General features: G+C 40.6%; 1 protein-coding gene across 8 annotated transcripts in view; it reads right to left on the reverse strand.

The window, feature by feature from the left end:
- Positions 1-6,000: 6,000 nt before the first annotated feature.
- RALA (RAS like proto-oncogene A) overlaps positions 6,001-18,772 on the reverse strand; it is a 33,489-nt gene continuing 20,717 nt past the window's right edge. For 2 of the 8 annotated variants that reach the window (XM_044454225.1, XM_044454241.1), the window contains exons 5-6: positions 18,366-18,429; positions 9,553-16,151 (exon numbers count right to left, since the gene is read on the reverse strand). In XM_044454225.1, coding sequence (XP_044310160.1) covers positions 15,961-16,151; positions 18,366-18,429 — 255 coding nt within the window. In that variant the 3' untranslated portion in view covers positions 9,553-15,960. The other 6 variants (XM_044454279.1, XM_044454270.1, XR_006417014.1 and 3 more) reach the window with 6 other exon arrangements.

Here is an 18,772-nt window from a genome sequence, read left to right on the forward strand (position 1 = left end):
GGGAGATGGCCAGGATCGCAGTTGCGTTCATGCAGGGAAGATGTGCGTGATCACGGGTGCGCTCCTGCAGGAAAGACGGGCGCAGCACAGCACAGCCATGATCACACATGTGTTCCCTGTACGAACGCAACTGCGATCGTGGCCATCTCCCCACTCGGAGGCGGGGGGGGGGGGGGGATGGCTGCGATCTTGGTCACCTCCCAAAGCGGAGTTTGTGACCCAACTCAAAATTTTCATGAAATTTTTCTTCGTGAGTCAAGGCGTTCGTGAGCCAAGGCACCACTGTACAATACAAAGGCAACACTAATTAACATGTGACCCAAAACACTCTGGCTTGGATACACTAATTCTGCCATGGAACTAGTTCTGACTTAGCTTCCTGCTGCTTTTTCCCTCCTCCTTCCCTTTCCCTTCTTCCTTCTGCTTTTTCCCTCCTCCTTCCCTTTCCCTTCTTCCTTCTTTCCCTTCCTCCCTTCCTATTCTTCCCTTCCTTCCTCCTTTCCTTTCTTTGCCATCCGGTGCCTGTGAGTGCCTGCTTGCTGCTTGAGGATGAGGCAGAACTTCTGGGTTTGCTTGTTCATAAGTACGGGTTGTTCATAACATGAATGTTCACAACTAGGAGACTGGGTGTACATTAGGCTTTTCACTTGAAACCCAATGCTATGTATGTCAAAATTACTGCAACGGGGTGTTGGTGGGCCTTGTGGGATTGTATAAATCTTTTGCCAGTTCTCCCTTTCTGGCCCATATTCTGAATCTGAAGGACAAACACAAGGTGTACTTCTGAATCCAAGTGTATCAGGAACAATATAAAACACAATGCAATGTATTATGTCTGTTAAAATTGGGACTTCAAATGTCATTTGGTCCAGGAAAAAATGAATCAATACGGTATCACCCTTGAAAACTGAGGGTTAAACTTTAGGTTGCATTCATTTCATATTGAAGGATGGCTATTGTTTTATTTTAGAGTTCATACAAGTAGCTCCAATTTGGATTAAAAGCATCTCATATGGGGAAGGGAAGATTCAACAACATAAAGATATAAAAGGGAGGAAAGCCTCCATTGACACCAGCTGAGCCTTTTCTTCTTTGCTTTGTTTTTTAACCACCATGTAATCTAGTGAAAGGAGGTGGGATTTCGGAAGGGCAGGGGTGATCACATCCAGCATGATCAAAATAGATGTGCAGCTTGACCCTAAGATATGAGAGTGAAGGCCAGATGTGCAACACAACATTCTACCTTGCAAGGATGAGAAAATGTCAGTCCCATATCCATTCTCAAGGAAAGATTTGCTTTGAGTATTTTTTTAGACACTCAGGGTCTAAACATGTTGAGATGCAGGGATAACCTAGGGAGCCACATACTTTTAAAACCAGGAATTATGGGGTTTGTTCAAACCGCTATGCCAAGGCAAAATGTTATCAGTGTACCCTTTTCAAGGTCTTAGGACTTGAGAGTGGAGAATTTAATCAGAAAAAAGTGGGTGGCTAGTGCAAGAAGGCAAAGTGGATTCCTCTTTATAACCTTGAAGAAAGAATCCCAGGAAAGAACAGAACACAACTGGCACCCAAGCCAAGAGAAGCAAAATCAGGAGACAGAGATGAGGTGACAATTGGAGGTGCCACTGCTGGTATTTGAAGAACCTCAGAAGATCAATAGACCATTATGTTTTTGTCAGGAAGGAAATAAAACCAGGACAGGGCTTCTTCTAATGCTCCTTGGGTGCAAACACTGGGCTTGTTTTATAGGGTCATTTTGTAGTGGTTAATGCTTTCCTCCCCAGTTAGACAGCCTCTTCCCATCCCTGGATAATATTGATGCTACCCATGTTTTCACACAATAATACCAGTTTCATCTATACAAGTGTCTGGGGATGGCATGAACTTTCCCCTTGGAGCTAGCTCATAACCTGCCTAGTTTGTCATTTGCTGAACTTAGCCAATGCACTATCTTGCCTATTTGATACAAAGCTTCAGGCACAGTCCCATACCCAAGCCCTTGGTGTACATAAACCTCCAAGCTCAGAGGCTTATATGTATCCCATGCTTGGACGAAAGTGCAGGGGTGGTGATCTCTGGGGCCACCACAGCGTGCCTCAGGGTATTTGTTTTCTAGATGGTCATTTTCAGCTTATCTCAATTTAGTGCTGGGAATGAGGAGGAGAGAAGGCTGAGACATCCATATAGGAATCAATATGAGTCCTTGGCCCCAGCCTCCATTCCCACCCTGCCACTGGCATGTCCCTTTTTCCAGTTGGGAACCCTTTTTGTAAGGGGTTGCAAGGGGCTAAGCCTTCGGAGTTCCAGCTCTGAGATTATAGGATCTTAGAGCTAGGACCCTGAAAAAGCCTGTGTTGGGAAGCCATAGGGTTGTGCCTTTATATGTTTCATTTTAGCACTTGCTTCATGCAGGGTCTTTTGCAGGATTATGTTGAAGAGACATAGTACATGAGCATGAATGAGAGGACAAACTCCAGGGCTAGGTGAGCTTCGGTCAAGGAAATATTCTGGATTCAGCAGTGTGGTAAAGGATTGCAAAGCATTTCCAACACTGCTGTTTTTTTGAATCAAGAAACAAAAAACATCAAAGCAATTATGTCTCTTTTCAGCTATCATGGAACACCCAACTTGAATAGTTTCCCAGAACACCTTGTCAAAATGGGGCACTGATTCCACCATTTGATCCGGTACTCATGATTTTCAACATTGGGTAAAATCCAAAAATGTGAGTGGGTACTTTCAGACAACAATTTGCACAGCAACCTGCTTTTGAAATATAGGTGACTTTTGAGGAAAAAATGCCATATATCTGTGAGTTACAGGTGGGAAGGGTTGCTGTTGGAAGGAAGGAAGGAAGGAAGGAAGGAAGGAAGGAAGGAAGGAAGGAAGGAGCGAGCCCCATGGAATGCAAAGAAACTCATACAATGATATAAGAGGTCTTTTTTGATTTCATGTTTGGCTGTAACATACCCTTACATTTATTCACTTAGTACAGCACAGTCCTGACACTTGTAACTTTCTGAACTTTGCAGATTATGAGCATCCAACAGGGAATGGAAACCATGAATCAAAAGGTTGCTTCCATGCTTGCCCCTCCCTGGAAAACACGATTAGCCAATTTCAGCCATTCAAGTCTTTCACCCCAGCACATGAGAGCCCGAGCAGCTGCCATGCTATTCTGGCAAAGCCTCACTCCTCCCCAATCAATCTATCCCTGGGAATGCCCACAACCTCCAGCTCCAAGGTCCACCTTCCAACCTTGGAGCCATAGCCAGCCCAATTCTTCCCAAGGCAGTTGTGCAGGTGGAGGGAATGTGTTTCTGAGGTCAGAGCTAGGACTCCAGCTCTCCTATGACTGTTTAGACTTTGTCTATGATTGCATTACTTTCTAACAATGAGAACAGAAGAGGAACCATGCTGGACTGGAACAAAGGCCTGTATAATCCAGCATTCTGATCACACAGTGGTGAACCAGCAGCTTGGGAGGAGCTTATGAGCAGAACATAAAAGCAATACCACTCTCCTGCTCGTGTTCCCACCAACTGGTATAGATGCATATCACTTCAGATATTGAGTTATAACCAACATGGCTAGTAGCCATCAGTAGTTTATCCTCCGTGAAAATTACCTTATACTCCAAATATATACTGCCTTTCCACAAAAGTTCTCAAACTATTTTACCCACTAAAACTGGAGCTGTTGTAATAAAGATTGCCTTCTGTTCACAGATTTCCTTTCTGCTCACAAACATGCATGAATGTAACCATGAGAAGGAGAATCAGGCCACCAAAAGAGTTAACAAATTGTCAAGCCTGCACCCACATTCAGTTTTCACACATTTCCAGAGTTGCACAAAGATTTACATCATCTGCAATTTAATCTATGAAAGAAATTTGCACAACTTTGAAAACTGAACAAGTTGGAAACTTTTCCATAGCTTTCTAATTTGATTGCTATTTATTTTGTACCGTTTTCCTATGTGTCCAAAATGAACAGCGATTGCAAATGCAAATCAAGGAGAAATAACCAGTAAGCTGCTGTTCAGAGAATCCTGGCAAACATTCACCCATCTCTAAATGATGGTGAGGAAGCCATTTCCTTCTGTCACCATTGTGGTCTTAGCCCATGGAATCCTATTATTGCTTATGAAGGTATTGCTGGCTAGTTCATGCCAGCTAAACGATAAGCTGGAGATGAGACAGAAAAAGGAGAGCAATGAACATTTCATTGTGTGGTGTGCAAGCATGTGCATATGTTCACCTGATTATTTCATAGTTATTTTTCTCTATCTACTTGGAAGAGCCAGCCAAGCCCGGTATGCACAGAACTGAAACCCTAAGGCAGCCTACCCTAACCTGGTGGCCTTCAGAGGCATTTGGATCACAACTCCTAGATTTCCCATCCAGCAGGGTCATTGAGTGGGAATTCTGGGAGTTGCAGTCCAAATGTGTCTGGAAGGCACAAGGCTGGGGAAGGCTGCCCTAAGGAACAAGTGCCTCTGCCTTCTTGTGTGAATGCCTTGGGTATCTATATAAGCATGAATGCTCTGGGGCTTCTGGGATGCTTTTGCGTAGGTTGTTGTCACATTCTCCTTCCTGCACTGCTTCACACGTACTTGGCACTCCTGGTTCCAAAGACAGTTTATCCAGTTTGTTGCTGGAATGTTTAAAAGCATGGCTTCAAAGGAGTGCTTTGCATGGATCACTCTGATTAAAACTTATGAATGAATGGATTTTGCACATTCTAAGAACTTGCTGCTGTGCCTGACTATGGGTTATGTTAGTACTGAATGCAGTCCATTGTTGCTATACCCATATCATTGGTATTTCTTATTGTTAAATTAAGTCATGCAAGTAGTATTGTACTTCTACTAGTACGTACTCCAGAGAGTTGTAATCTAGCCAACTAGTGGTCTGGGTTGCTTGTACATGTGCTTGTTTTTAGGAAAGTGTGTGTCAGGGAATGATGAAGTGATCAGTGAAAAGAAGGAGCCTTACTTTCATTTCCTTCATTAACTTTCCTTCTGGTCTCAAAAAGCCAGAAAAATCCCCAAATCCCCATAGTAACCCATGCAACTGATGAAGTGGGCTATAGTCCACAAGGTTGATGCCAGAATAAGTATGTTAATCTTTAAGGTGCCATCATGGTTTTTCCTACTAATGAAGTTACGTGGAGTTGATATTCATGCAGAAGATGGAGGCTATGGATGGTGCTTGAGAAGCAAGAGATGTTTTGCACCCTCTCTCTCTCTCTCTCTCTCTCTCTCTCTCTCTCTCACACACACACACACACACACACACACACACAGAGAGAGAGAGCGAGAGAGCGAGAGAGAGAGAGAGAGAGAGAGAATTCAAATACTAGGAATAGAGTAGGAAGCTCCATACAGGTGGCGACCCCAGGATTTCTTGTGTGTGGCTGTATGGATTACCCACCTCCACCTTTGCATGTATAGTCTGTAAAGTTCAGGTGCTTTAGTCCTTCCATTCCATAGGATGGGTGGCCAGCTCTTGAGGATTCAAAGGCTGCTCTGCCTCTTCTGATTCCTAGCCTCCACCTTCTGAGACTCCTAGGCTCCACCTCTGATGACCTCTCCTCTCCGCCTGCCTGCCCCGCTGATGCCCCATCAGATTGGCTATCAGTCTTGACTGATGATGACAATATCTTTGTTTTCTCAGGATTGTTACTGCTTGTGGCTGCCTCAATGGGCCAACAGCAGCTGCAGAGAAATATGGCCTTTTTCCATCCTAAAACACACCAAGGCAACATAACACAGATCCTTGTGTCCTTGCGAGTTGTGACTTCTCACCTGAGCCAAGGGTATTTTTTTTACAGCTGCATGGCCAGTTTCTTCTTGTTGTTCTTAGCTGCACCATCAGCCAATTAAGGAATGTTAAGTTGATTAATCCTTTGCCTCCAAATTAGTCCATTATTCCCTTCAGTTTAATGCTGCCTTAAGATAGATGTCCTTTTGAAATACTGAAGGTAACAGCTGAATTAGATGCAGAATCTAGTTTTATTGTCAAGACTTGTGTCATAACAAATAAAAACTGAGTGTGGGGAGTTTATCACAAAGATAAAAAGGCCATGCAATAGACGAGAATTGTGTGCCATTTTAAAAAAATGTATATATTATCAGATCATCTTTGCTGTTTTATTGAAGTATTTTATTAAAGTAACTGCCTTAGCAGTTGTCTACTGCCTCCACTTTACAGATATGCCAATTATGTGGAAACTGGGCAAAATCTAATCCAATATAAAGACCAAGTTAGGTATTTCTCTGTAGTGCCCTTTATATAGGAAGAACAGTTGAACAGACTATTTTAAAATGCAACCTTTTGCTTAAATGTATAAAAGGATCTAAGTTTTCCTACCATTTATATTAATCACATGCTAAGAAAATGTAACTTTAGAAGGAAAGTCCATCATTAATTTCCTCTCCCTCATTGCCTGTTACAGCATTGAACTGTAACCTAAAATAATCTTAACAAGATCCTACCAACTAAATTTTGCCTTCATTAATTACATCACTGATAAAATGAATAGTACAATCCTATGCATAGCTGCTCAGGATGATATTGTCACACACTATCAAATTGCCTCCTATTTGTGGTGACCCCATGAAGGAAAGCCCTCCAGAATGTCCAGTCGCCAACAGCCTTGCTCAGCCTCAGCCTCTTCCAATTTCAAGCCTGTGGCTTCTTTCATGCGGTCAGTCTGTCTCCTGTTTGGTCTTCCTTTCCTCCTCCTGCTGGCAACTTCCCCTAGGATGATTGTCTTCTCCAGCGAGTATTGCCTCCTCATGATGTGCACAACGTCCAACAGCCTCAGTTCCACCATTCCTATTTTCAGGGTAAGTTCTGGCTTGATTTACTCTAGGACCCACTTGTTCATCTTTCTGTCAATCCAGGGTATTAGCAAGCCATTCCTTTGGCACCATGTTTCAAATGCACCCATTTTATTCCTGTCAGTTTTCTCCACTGTCCAGCTTTCACACCCAGACATAATGAGGAATAAAATAACATAGAATGCCTTTTTCCAGGTACATGTGCATAGGATCACAGTCTTAAGTTTGCGTTGGCATTTTTAGATCCAAGGCCTGATCCTTCGTATTTTGAGGAAACATTCCTCATGTTTTTGTGCTCTAAAATACAAACTACCAAGCAACCATTCAATCATTTATCTCTCATAGACAAGATAGTTTTTGAAAGAGATGAGTTCGATGAATTCAGCACTTCAGAAACAAAATAAGGAAACAGTATTTGTTATTTAACTATTTAAAATCATTGTAAACAAGGATGTTTAAGGCTGACAACAAGCAAACTTCTAGGTTTGCAAGCCTTCTAGCTGTTCAGACAGGGAAAAAATCCTACTTCTCATTGGGCATGCTGGGAATTTAGGACACTTTTTCTGCCTAAATATGCATGGACTCACACCCAAAAGCGGTAAACATCAAATTGTTTTGAGAGTGGAGTGTGGCAGCAGTATTAGCCTTCTTTCTGTTGGGTGCCCATAACCTTCTGGGCACAGCCCTATTTCTGCAGGACAGAAACAGTCCTATAGCCCAAAAGTTCTTGTACACACTGTATCCTGCATACGTGTTTCCTAGGCAATATAATATAAAAATGGGTGTCATTCTGCCTAAATGGATGCAACCTGTGCAATTCTTTGCATATTTAGGCAGAACAAAGTTCTACAAGAACTTTAGGACTGTAGGATTTCTTCTGTGCAACAGAAATAGAATTGTGCCAGAAGGTTATGGGCATCCAGTGGAAGGTGGGTACTGTCCTCCTCTCACCCTCCAAAACATTTAGAGGGTCATTTTGGGGGGCAGCTAACATTTTTCCTCAAAGGGGAGGCTGAAGCACCACTGGGATGGTGGATTCAGAGGATGGTGTTCCCCTCGCCTCTCCTCCCCTACCAAAAGGAACCATATCAGCTGAGATAGTGCAAGGAAGACCCACCAAGGTATGGGTACCAGCTCTTACCTCAGGGGGTTTTTCCAAGCTCAGGGCTGGGACTACCACCTTTCCCATGGCCTCTCACAAATTGCTAGGAGGCTATAGGATTGCACCTTTACACTCATTAGAATAAAGCAGTAGGATACTTAAGTAGGATCACAGTAGCATTTAGAAGAGCATGCCAGTTAAGAGTACAAATAAATTTGCACAGATAAATGAAAGATGGCTACAGGTTGGTTTAGGATATTTTGGTCTGAGACAACTTGAGCATAGAAAGTGACTAAAAATCTGCACACCTTCCATTTTTATTAACTGAGATGGTATAATTTGGGTTGTTGCAGTGCTTCAGTAAGTGGGCTAGGCATAACATGCAGGAAGTATAAGAAATTTGGGTCATCCAACAGCTGCTGGCTTTCATCAAAAAGTATTTCACCCGTTGAAAACAGAGTATAGCTGAATCAAAGGGTGATTTGTTTTAGAAATGATAGAAAAATCTATGTTTTAAAACTTTATTTCAAGGCCTTGGAAGCTTTCTTCCAAACTGCAAAGAAAATTTGAAAATGCACAAATACTTATAAAAATACTCTAAAATCAGTTGCACTAATTATTAAGCATGGGTGTCACTCTCCCATAATCCTGGGCAGATTAGATCTAGCATTTGCCAAGGAAACAAGTGTGAGGTGTTTTTATATTTTATTTTCACCCCTGAACTTGTAGTATTTACTGACAACCTTGCTTTAAAATAAAAACCAAAACTCTCACAGTTTGGGGGTTGTTGCTGGTTTGTTCATATTGGACTTTGTTTTTGCCATTTTGTTTTGTTTTGGTCAGTTACACAATTTAAGTGAATTGAGAAATCCTCATAATGGGCAAGAGTGGCATCTCATCTTGCCCAATCTTGTTGGCAGAATGTACACTATAGAATAATCTAGGTTAATTATAGCTTGAACAGTTAACCAGGTGTTGACTCATTAAAGCACTTAGTATAAATGATATGGGTGTTGGCCTTTGTGATGAAGGAAGATGAATTCACATAAAATGCAAGATTAAAATGCCTTGGGAAGCAGAAAATCATTGTGATGACATGATTCTGTGGGCTGTTATTAATTTTTAGTTTCTACGGTTACTAAAATCAAATCTCAGGGTGGTTATAGTTCTAAGAAGGCAGGCTGCTTCAGTCTAATTGGAAGTTTTAGCCCTTTTATACTCTGCTGGAATTCAGAGTAGAGTGTTAAAACCTAACTTTTCAAAAGAGAAAAGGAATATCCAGTTTTTGTCTTCATGGGTGGAGATACTGGAAAAATCTGCAAAGGATCCAAATGAATTTACATTTCCATGACTCCAGTCTGCAAGTTGTACAGATTCTGTAGACTTGTGGACCATTTTCTGGATAGGATTTGTACAGATGTGCATTAGTGCCAAGTAGTGCAAGTGGAAGAAAATTCTTGTACATGCTTAAAAAATGTGTTTCTGTGAATGAACAGAATGAAAGACAGCTTACAATATGCAAAACACAGTAAATTCAACAAAATCTGTACATTCCTAATCATGGGAATAAACAATCATAATGAAGCCAAGAAAGTTCACATCCTTTAGGGCAGAAGAGATGTTTTACTGCCAAATGAGTAGTTATTTATGCCTGTTTTATACAAAGAATTATAAAAGTCTACATTATTTATTTCAGCCTTTCAAAAACTCCCTTCAGCCTGACAGATTATATGTGGCATACAATAATAAAAGTACTACATAAATATAAAAACAACACAACAAACTTTAAACAACAATTAAGACTAAAAGGCAACAAAATCGTAAGACTGGCATGCGGGGGGGGGAGCAATTACATCACTGTAAAACATCAGTACAAATAAAAATGCATTGATCTCATGCTAAAAACATTCTAATTTTCAGCACCAGTCTGACTTAGGGATGGTATTCTAAAGTTAAGGTACCAGCACCACATGCATCAATCTGGCTTTGCAATTCCTGTTGGGAGCTGCCACCTGCTGGTTAAAAGTCTTTACTGCAATGCTTCCAATTCCCTGGTGTTTACTTGATTTGCCCCTATCCCTTGCTGAAGCCAGTTATATTACAATGTTCTCACATTTCTACATCATTGTGAATCATGCAATGGATGCCTGCTCATTCATTGCATCCTTTCATTAACTGTAAGTCCATCAGACATAGACTTTGGAACATTTAGACAAGAGGGTCCCAAACTTTTTGGGGCTACCACCCCATTCCTCTTGGGCATCAACTCTAGTGCCCCTATGCCTCTCTCTTTGTATTAGGACAGTTGCTCTTCTGCAAATTTAAAACAACTCCCCCCATATCTTTGGACCTGGACTCGATACCGCCCACTGTGGGAATCACTGGTCTAGGCCTTGAGAGCAGCTGGGAAAGTCCTGGACACACAGGTCTTTTTTTGGTGGTCTATACTGCTAACCTCTTCTTGATACACTGTTGGTTAATTTGAATCAACATTGTTGTTTGCCCATACTTTGTGTGGGGGAGGGGCTATTACCGAGTGATACAAATTAGGATCTCAGGATTTCCTGAATGGAATTTAATATAAAAGAATCCCTAGATAATGAACACAGTCCTGACCTGAAGATTACATCTTTGAATTGGTGCAACCTGGCTCTACTTAGCTAAGCCAATAAAAATTCTAGCCACCAAGTGACGTTTAAGGGTAGCCCCAAATATGATGTCTTATGGTAATCCAACTGGAAGATTACCAGAACATGAATCACTGTAGTCAAGCTATTCCTGACCAGGATCAGCAGAAATTTGTGGAGTGGCTGAAGTTGATGGATCAAGGAGCACTCCTGAACTGTGGAGCTAGACCTGTTCTTTGGAGATGAATAGAACTCCATCCTGAGCTAGTTAAACAGAGATTTCCCTAGTCCTAAGAACTTCCTACCCAAATAACCTCCATCTTGTCAGGGATCTGCTTCATTTTATGAACCCTTATTCATTACCTCATCCAGACAACGCCTCAGCACCTCTACAAATATTGTGGCTAGCTTTTACAATCCAGACATTCCTCAAAAATAAGCTTCAAGATTGCTCCAAAAGCTGCAGGCCAGCATATGGCAATGCAGAGATTCTCATTTTCTCTAATACACTTTAGAGTTGCAGGAGCAATCCATTCGATTTGTACTTTAATGCAAACTTACCAAATTTACACATTGGATTTAATACACACACCAAAACACCTTACTTCTTACAGGTTACACTTCTCTGATTTTTTAAGTGAGTTTTCAAATTTAAAAAGTGTATGACCATTTGTATTTTAGAAGAAAATGCACTCAAGAATGTGGATTAGTAAAAACAAAGTTCACAATTGCACTACATTAGGAAAACAGCTTGCAAAATCAGTGTACATTAGACAAAATTGCATGTGAACATATGTTTATCAAGATGTATACAAAAATATATACACATGTTCATGAGAACTTTTTTCTCAAAGTTTGGGGCAAACAGAACATAAGATAACCATTCAAGATAGTTCAAGATAGACCAAATTTTTAAATTTTAAATCTCTAATCATTTTAAAAGAAAGGGCTTCCTGAAGCTCCTTCCAAAATACATATGTCACAGATTTTAAGACAATGGTTCTCATAGCCTATATTTGAATTACTGGAAATGCTACTAAAAACTGCTAACTCATCTCTCTTGAAACAAAATAAGGTGTTTCTTGATGAAGTACCAACTGAAGAGCTGCTTAAAACACTTAATACACAATTAGGAATTTGGAAGTGTCAATTAGTAAAATATACTGATCACATTAAAGGGATGACGCTAGGACACAAATTGGTTTACAGTGAATGCTGGGAACTGACATCATACAAAAGAAATCTGGTCACTTGGGCAGAAAAGTCTGAATAAGGAAAAGCTATATAGCTAATGCTGAAAATAAACTTTTAATTTTTAATGAACCAACAATGCAGTATCTTTAAAAGCTAGGTATCTGGGAAAATGTTATCCACAATGGTAAAATTATGCTGGCATAATCCCAGGGCCTCCTGAAATTGTTGGATGCAGTACAGGATTATTCAGAGCTGGGATTTTGATGGCCAAGCCCTGCCCGTTCCACTAGTGGCACAGAAAGAATTGTGCTGAGGTTGGAAATTGGCCTTGGGAGGGGACTAAAAGGGGGGATGCAGGGAGCAGGGCATGCAGAAGGCCCAGGATGACAATTTGCACTGTATTCAAGTGGTTCCCCAGCCTCCTTCCCTATCCATTCATGGTGCTTCATCTGGATGGCTGCAAATAGCTGTCTAAATGAAGTGCAGGATGCAAGATGGCAGAAACTGCTTACAGCCGCACTGGATAACCCAGGCTGAAGCTTACATGCACTGTGTGTGGAGGGCATTGTATTGTACCCTAACAGTCCAATGGGACACTAGGTAACATCTAGATGGCCACAGAATTGCTTGGATCCCAACCTAAGGTTCTAAAATGCTCTGACCTTGTAACTAGAAATTGGACCTCTGGCACCTGAGCTATGGGAGCCAATGTAGCATAGTGGTTAAGAGCGCAGGACTGAGACCCACACAATCTGGGCTTCAGTCCTTGCTGAGCCATGGAGCCAACTGGGTGACTTTGGACCAGTCAGACTCTCAGCCCAGCCTACCTCACTGGGTTGTTGTGGAGATAAGATGGAGAATAGGAGGAGGAAAATATGAGCCATTTCGACTTTGTTGTAAGGGAAAAGTGGGATATAAATCTAATAAACAAACCCCTGGTCTCCCAGCATGGGAAGAACTGAACCAGTAGCATCTAGCAGCCCTTTAGTCATGTTTCTGGAGGCATCCCAGGGCACGGAAGGTAAGTCTGGCACCACCAAGATGCAATGCATCTTGGCAGTGCTGCAGCCTTCTCCCACTCCAAGGCACTGCATGGAGACAGCCATCCATCCAAATGTTTTCTGGGAGACAAAGGAGCATGGAGGTGACCTTTGCTTGCACACTCCTTTCACTCTATATACAATGTCCATAACCCTCCTATTTTGGAAGAGTATGGGCATTCTGATTGGACTGCACCCTTGGTTAAAAGGCACATTTTGAGTCAGGGACTGCCTTCTCAAAGAGCAGTTTGTGACCCACATCTAGCCTGAAATGTGTGTAAGCTTATTGTATATGATTCCGTTTTATGGGATTTTTAGGGAGTTATGATTCTGAATCCAAGTTTATGGGACAGTAGATAATAACAATGAAATATTTCAGAAATTGTGTAAATGGACATTAACAATTGAATGAGTTGTTTTTCCTTTTACCATACGCTTCCCAGCTTTGCATGCTTGTCAGATACAACAGCTTTATACCATACTGCAGTAAAATATTATCTTTAAAGAGATAGCACTTAAGATCTTGGAATCCCAAGCATTTATTAAGGAGCCATTAATGTAGCTTTAATATGCTTTGTGTATCACCTTGTTCACATGACACAAGAATCCATCATGGATAATCAGCCATGGTGGGCTTTTATGCCATCCAAACCTGGCATGATTTCTGTAAGGTGGCTTATTAATTTTACATAGAAGCCACACTGAGAACCCATGGCTTGTTTTAGGGTTGCTCTTTCTCGCAATAGCTTGTTGTGTCATCCAAACACAGCATGACAACTTCATTGTGGGCTGTCAAGAATGGATCTGCTTGGCAGGAACAGCAAAACCCTCTGCCAATTGTTTTGGTGATCTCACCAAATGATTGCCCTTCCACCAATGCAAACCTGGCACTTTGCAAGGACCAACACTTATCCTTAGCTTTTCCTTTTTAAATTGGAACCCCAATGCACAATTGGAGTCTTATTTTGCTTTGTTGGCCCCTGAACATTGCAGCTTTTTGAACTGTCAGCCCTTCACAAGTGCACACAAGATGGCTATCTGGTATGTCAAGCCTTCCCTGATCAATTTCTTGTCTGACTCTGCTGTCAGAGAGAGGACAAGGCACGCATGCAGATGGGCTAGTCCCAGTGCCTAGCAGCAAATGGGAAAAAAGTAGGTGCACAAAAGAAAAGGGACAGTATCACCCAATTAACAAGCCCATCTTTTTGTTTATTGAACTGACAATCAGTTCTCAGTGCCCTCCCCCTTTTTAATGTTTCCTTCAGTCTCCAGCTACTTAAAAAAGGAGATATTAACGCCTACCCCTAACACTTAACACTGCTCCTTTTTGGAGTACTTAACTGCTACAGTTGCCCAACTGTTCATTTGTTCTTTCTTTCTTTCAAAAAAACCCATAGAAATATACACAAGTTTAATGGCTGGGAAGTAAATGAAGGCAAAAATTGCACCAATTTAAGGGGGCTGGGAAGTAAACAAGAAGAACTGAGCATCTTCAATAACCACAAAAAGGATTCTGCCCATATTGTATATTACAGAAAAGGAGAACAGGTATTGCCATAGTTATCCAGCTAGAAGATAAAGCTTTCTACTAGGGCACATCTGTTTAACTGTCAATGCACTTTTAAATGCAGTTTCACCTTTAATAATATGGCCTTGAGAAGTGTTATACAAGCCAACTCCATTGTGCATGCTGTTTCCCTTTGAGCAGCAAAATCTTACATCATGTTAAATTCTGGTTTAGAAGCTCAGCTTGTAACAAGGATGGGGAAATCAGTTTGAGAAACAATTCTGAACTTATTTGGAGTTCTTGGGATGCAAGCCAAATGTGCACCAGCTATGTTTTGGCCTAATAACTTGTATGCTAGGAATTGCAAGATGATTATATATTACACTTCTAACAAATTAGACATGTTATTAGTATGTCGAATTTGGCTTAGAGTACTGAGATTTCTTATCATCAAAACATGATGTATGTATTCATGTGAAAGGAATCCATTTTGGGCAGAAGATCCGGCATATTGCCTGGTTCTGGCTTTCCTGACTCCAGTCCACTTTGCAGTGGCCCAGTGTCCACAGCCCTGGTAAGTGCACCCAGGATTCACAAGCAGTCCCATTCTCCCCTGCCCACTGTTGCCACCAGCAGCAGTGAACAGGGAAGAAGGCTGGCTGCCAGAAATGGAGGCTGAAGAAGTTTGCCAGCACACAACTGAGGGTCCACAAGAATTTATAGATTTTCTCCTGGCTTGTCTTGCTTTGCAGGACTAGCCTGAGCCAGAAAGGAAATCCTCCAAATCTGGAGAGGCAGATTCTGAAAGGGTTCATCCCAACCGTATTATTTACTAACTCAATTCTTTCTTCATTTATAGTGAAGAGGCCAAGTTTAGAATGAGTATGAAGCTTTGTGAAGAAAGGGAGCTTTGGATGAATATGAATACAAAGTATATTATTTTAAGTCATACAATGCACTCTGTCCTATCATGCTATTGTTCTTGCTAACAACTCCCCCACCCCTGCTTTGGCAAGGTCTAGCAGCTTATAAGATGATAGGATGGAAATGCCCAAACAATACTCAGGAACAAAATATGTTGAAACTATATCCCACGAGCCAACACACTTTGACATATTACATCAAAGATGGTCCTAATCTGTAAAACATGCAGTGGCTGGCGACAAGAAGTTTATTACCAGAGTTTAAATGTCTACTCAGCAAAAAGGTCACATGCCACATATTTAAAGAATGCCCAGATAGTTAATTCCCACTCTGCTCTAACTTTGTTTATGGATACTTTCTCCCAGACAAGATAATATGTAGAGGAAACTGTAAGATCTGCACTAAATGCAGTAAAACCAACACAAATGCATCAAGGGATGTTCCATGGACTTTTTGGTCTAGCACAGAAGCACTTTAGGGTGCAATCCTATGTACGTTTAGGCAGGAAGAAGCCTTCTCACTCTCAGGATTCTGCATGCACTGAACTGTATCCTTACATACTTCTCTCTCATTCACATGCACACACACACTCAGAGACAGATAAGACAGACAGAGACAGAAAGAGTGTTAGTTTAAAGCCAACATCAGGAGCTGGGTGCATGCCAAACACAGTTGTACAGAACAATGTTTTCATAAGCTTTTATTTTGATTCTGGTCTATAGAGGAGCCATTATGCAGTAAGGAGCATAAGCAGAGTGTCTTAAGACAGACCACAACAAATTGGCCTGCAGAGAGCTCACTTCTGCTGTCAACAACTTAATTTGGGTCTTAATCAAAAATTGTATGCTTCTTGCAAGACCATCAAGGAACTGATCTGCGTGTCCTTTCAAACCAAGGCTGGAAAATTCTGTATTGGAAAATAAAAGAATGTCAAAAAGTCAGTACATATTTGTATTAATTTGCTGTTTGATCTAGTTACCGTATTTTGATGAATATGTGATTTTAGCAATAACTTTGATGGGAAAATTTTCATAAGGGCATACATCTGCATATAAGAAGTTGCCTTGAGATGCAATATTATGTATCAGGTTCTGTCCGTGTAGGTAATTTTCATTAAAAAGTGTCAGTAGTCATTTAAAAGCTGAACTTGTCACACTTGCAACAGTCTGCTATAAGGTATAATAATTCTAAATGGATAGCAAGCTAGCAAAAATAATTGTTCTGTGACTTAGATAACCTTACCAAAGCAATAGTAAAGCTGCTGTGTTGGAATGTATGTTTTGTAATTAGCATTCTACCAAGTATTTTAAAAAATGGAAGTTTATTTATAGTCAATGGCTCAAATTGCAAATAAAAAGTATCTGATAAGGCATCAGCCTATGACAATTGTTTTTATGTGTCCATTGGCTTCATAACACCTTGGTTCCAATTACACAAACATCACAATGTTAGTGGTTAAACTCCCTGGTAAGACAGACTGAAAACAAATACACACTAAGATGAGGACCAGTCTGCATGGCCAGGCACATCAAGAACTAATTCTGCACATAGTAGCATCTACTGAAGAATGCACATACAAAATGTCTTGATAATCAAGTGTTCTACAGCCACATTACTAATGTCTACTTGTTAGCATGTTAAACACACACGTTGTCTATTTTGCTCAGACACATCTTGAACTGACAATTCATAAGTTTACACATGTATATAAAAAGTATTCTTTTTTGGAACTGATCTAACCTTTACACCCATACCCAAGAGGCTTAAAAGCCTCAAAGATAGTGGCTTCTTTTTAGCTCAATTCCACATACTAACATTGTGCTAGTATTCTTTCAAATGCAGAAGAGTTGAAGACAATACATTTGTAGTGTATTGATGAATTTCGGAAGCACACTGTCAAGTCTGTCTATACTGCAGAGCAGGGTGGGTGACTCAATTGATATTTAACCAGGAAACATAGTTGGAATGCTTTCCCATTAAGTAATGCACAGTTCATGTTCCCAAAGTCTTAATGTGAGGAACACAAGAAGAACCAATTATTTATCAGCATTTTTCCAAACATCTCTAAGGGCAAGATAACATATGCGCTACAGAAGTCCACACTGTGCTCCAGCCCTAGGAAAATACCCTCCCTAAACACATAAACATTAAGTACTTGACAGAGGTCAGTGTCAGACTCTGCATTAAATGACCACTTTAGACTGAAATGTGCTGTATCCTTTTCATTTTTAAATTTAACCTCAGATGAACTTGTAACATGTCAGCCTTTCACTTAAAGCAATCTTCACTGAAAAAAGGTAACTCTATGCTCTGGAGTATTCAAAACCCAGAGTATGGCACACTTTTCTGATCATACATACTGCTAGCACACAGCTAGTTTGCAAAATTGCTCACAATAAACTGCACTCCACACTACAGGATATAATTTCACAATGACACACACCTCAGTGCATCACCAGGAAAATATACCCTTAACTACATTAATGTTTTCAGCTTTTAAATTAAGGCATATTCAAATATTCTCATGAGTTTATACCATTTGTCTAAGCTAATTCCTTGTATAAATGACACCCAATAGAAGCAGAGAACAGAGCTAGTTTCTCCTCCTTAATTTGCATAATCTTGTAACAGCAAAAACAAAAACAAAAAAAGGCTTATAAACTACCTTCGCTTAGTTTTGACCACCGCTGTAGTTTTCAAGGCAGTTGAAGACAAAGTGAAGATTTGGTGATATAAAAAGTATATGCTTTAGGAGAAACATAGAAAGTAATGCTTTTAGCTTACAGTTCAAGAGAGACTGCCCGTGAAAAACCCTCTACATTCAGAAGAACTGTGGTGACAGGAGGCAAGTTATGAAATGGGTTGAATTCTGCTTCACTTGAAGCCACATTAAACTTTTTCAGTGAAATACTTCAGTGCTGTCCCAATTCATGCTTTAAGTGGTACATTACAATTTCCAAACTGTTAAGAGTAATTTCAGTCATAGGAGCCTCCAGATGGCATGCTATAAGTTATGGATTTTATTAGTATGGTCAAGGTTTGAAGAGAGTTTGGAATTGTGATTATAAAATGCAACATCTTTCTCTGATCCTCTTGGCTAGACTTTTTCTTTTCTTTTTACCATTCTTTTCTTTGCTGTCTTCCATCTTCCTTGCCCTGATTTCTCTCATTAAGTCAAAAAATACCTAAAGAAATAAAAGAAGTGTTAGTACATATGTAGTATGAAGCATTAATACACAAGTCCAACTCTGTTTCCCAGCTTTATTTAGTTATTCCACCACAAATGATCCTTCATTTCCCTTTCCAGACTGGAAGCTCATGTTCTTGCATTGCACAGAATCCATAAGAAAAGCAGAAATTGTCCTTTTTACCACCATCACACTGCAATAGCATCAGCAGCACCAGTTGATTTACCCTTTTCTGTGTAGCTACTGATGTCCATAAAGCACCAACCAATACCAATTTTCACACACCAAATTCCATGCTAGTAAGTGTTTTACCCACTTACTGCAATCATGAGATACTACC

This window comes from Varanus komodoensis, unplaced genomic scaffold (genome assembly GCF_004798865.1).
Source record: "Varanus komodoensis strain SLA01 unplaced genomic scaffold, ASM479886v1 scaffold10, whole genome shotgun sequence".
NCBI classification, from domain to species: domain Eukaryota; kingdom Metazoa; phylum Chordata; class Lepidosauria; order Squamata; family Varanidae; genus Varanus; species Varanus komodoensis.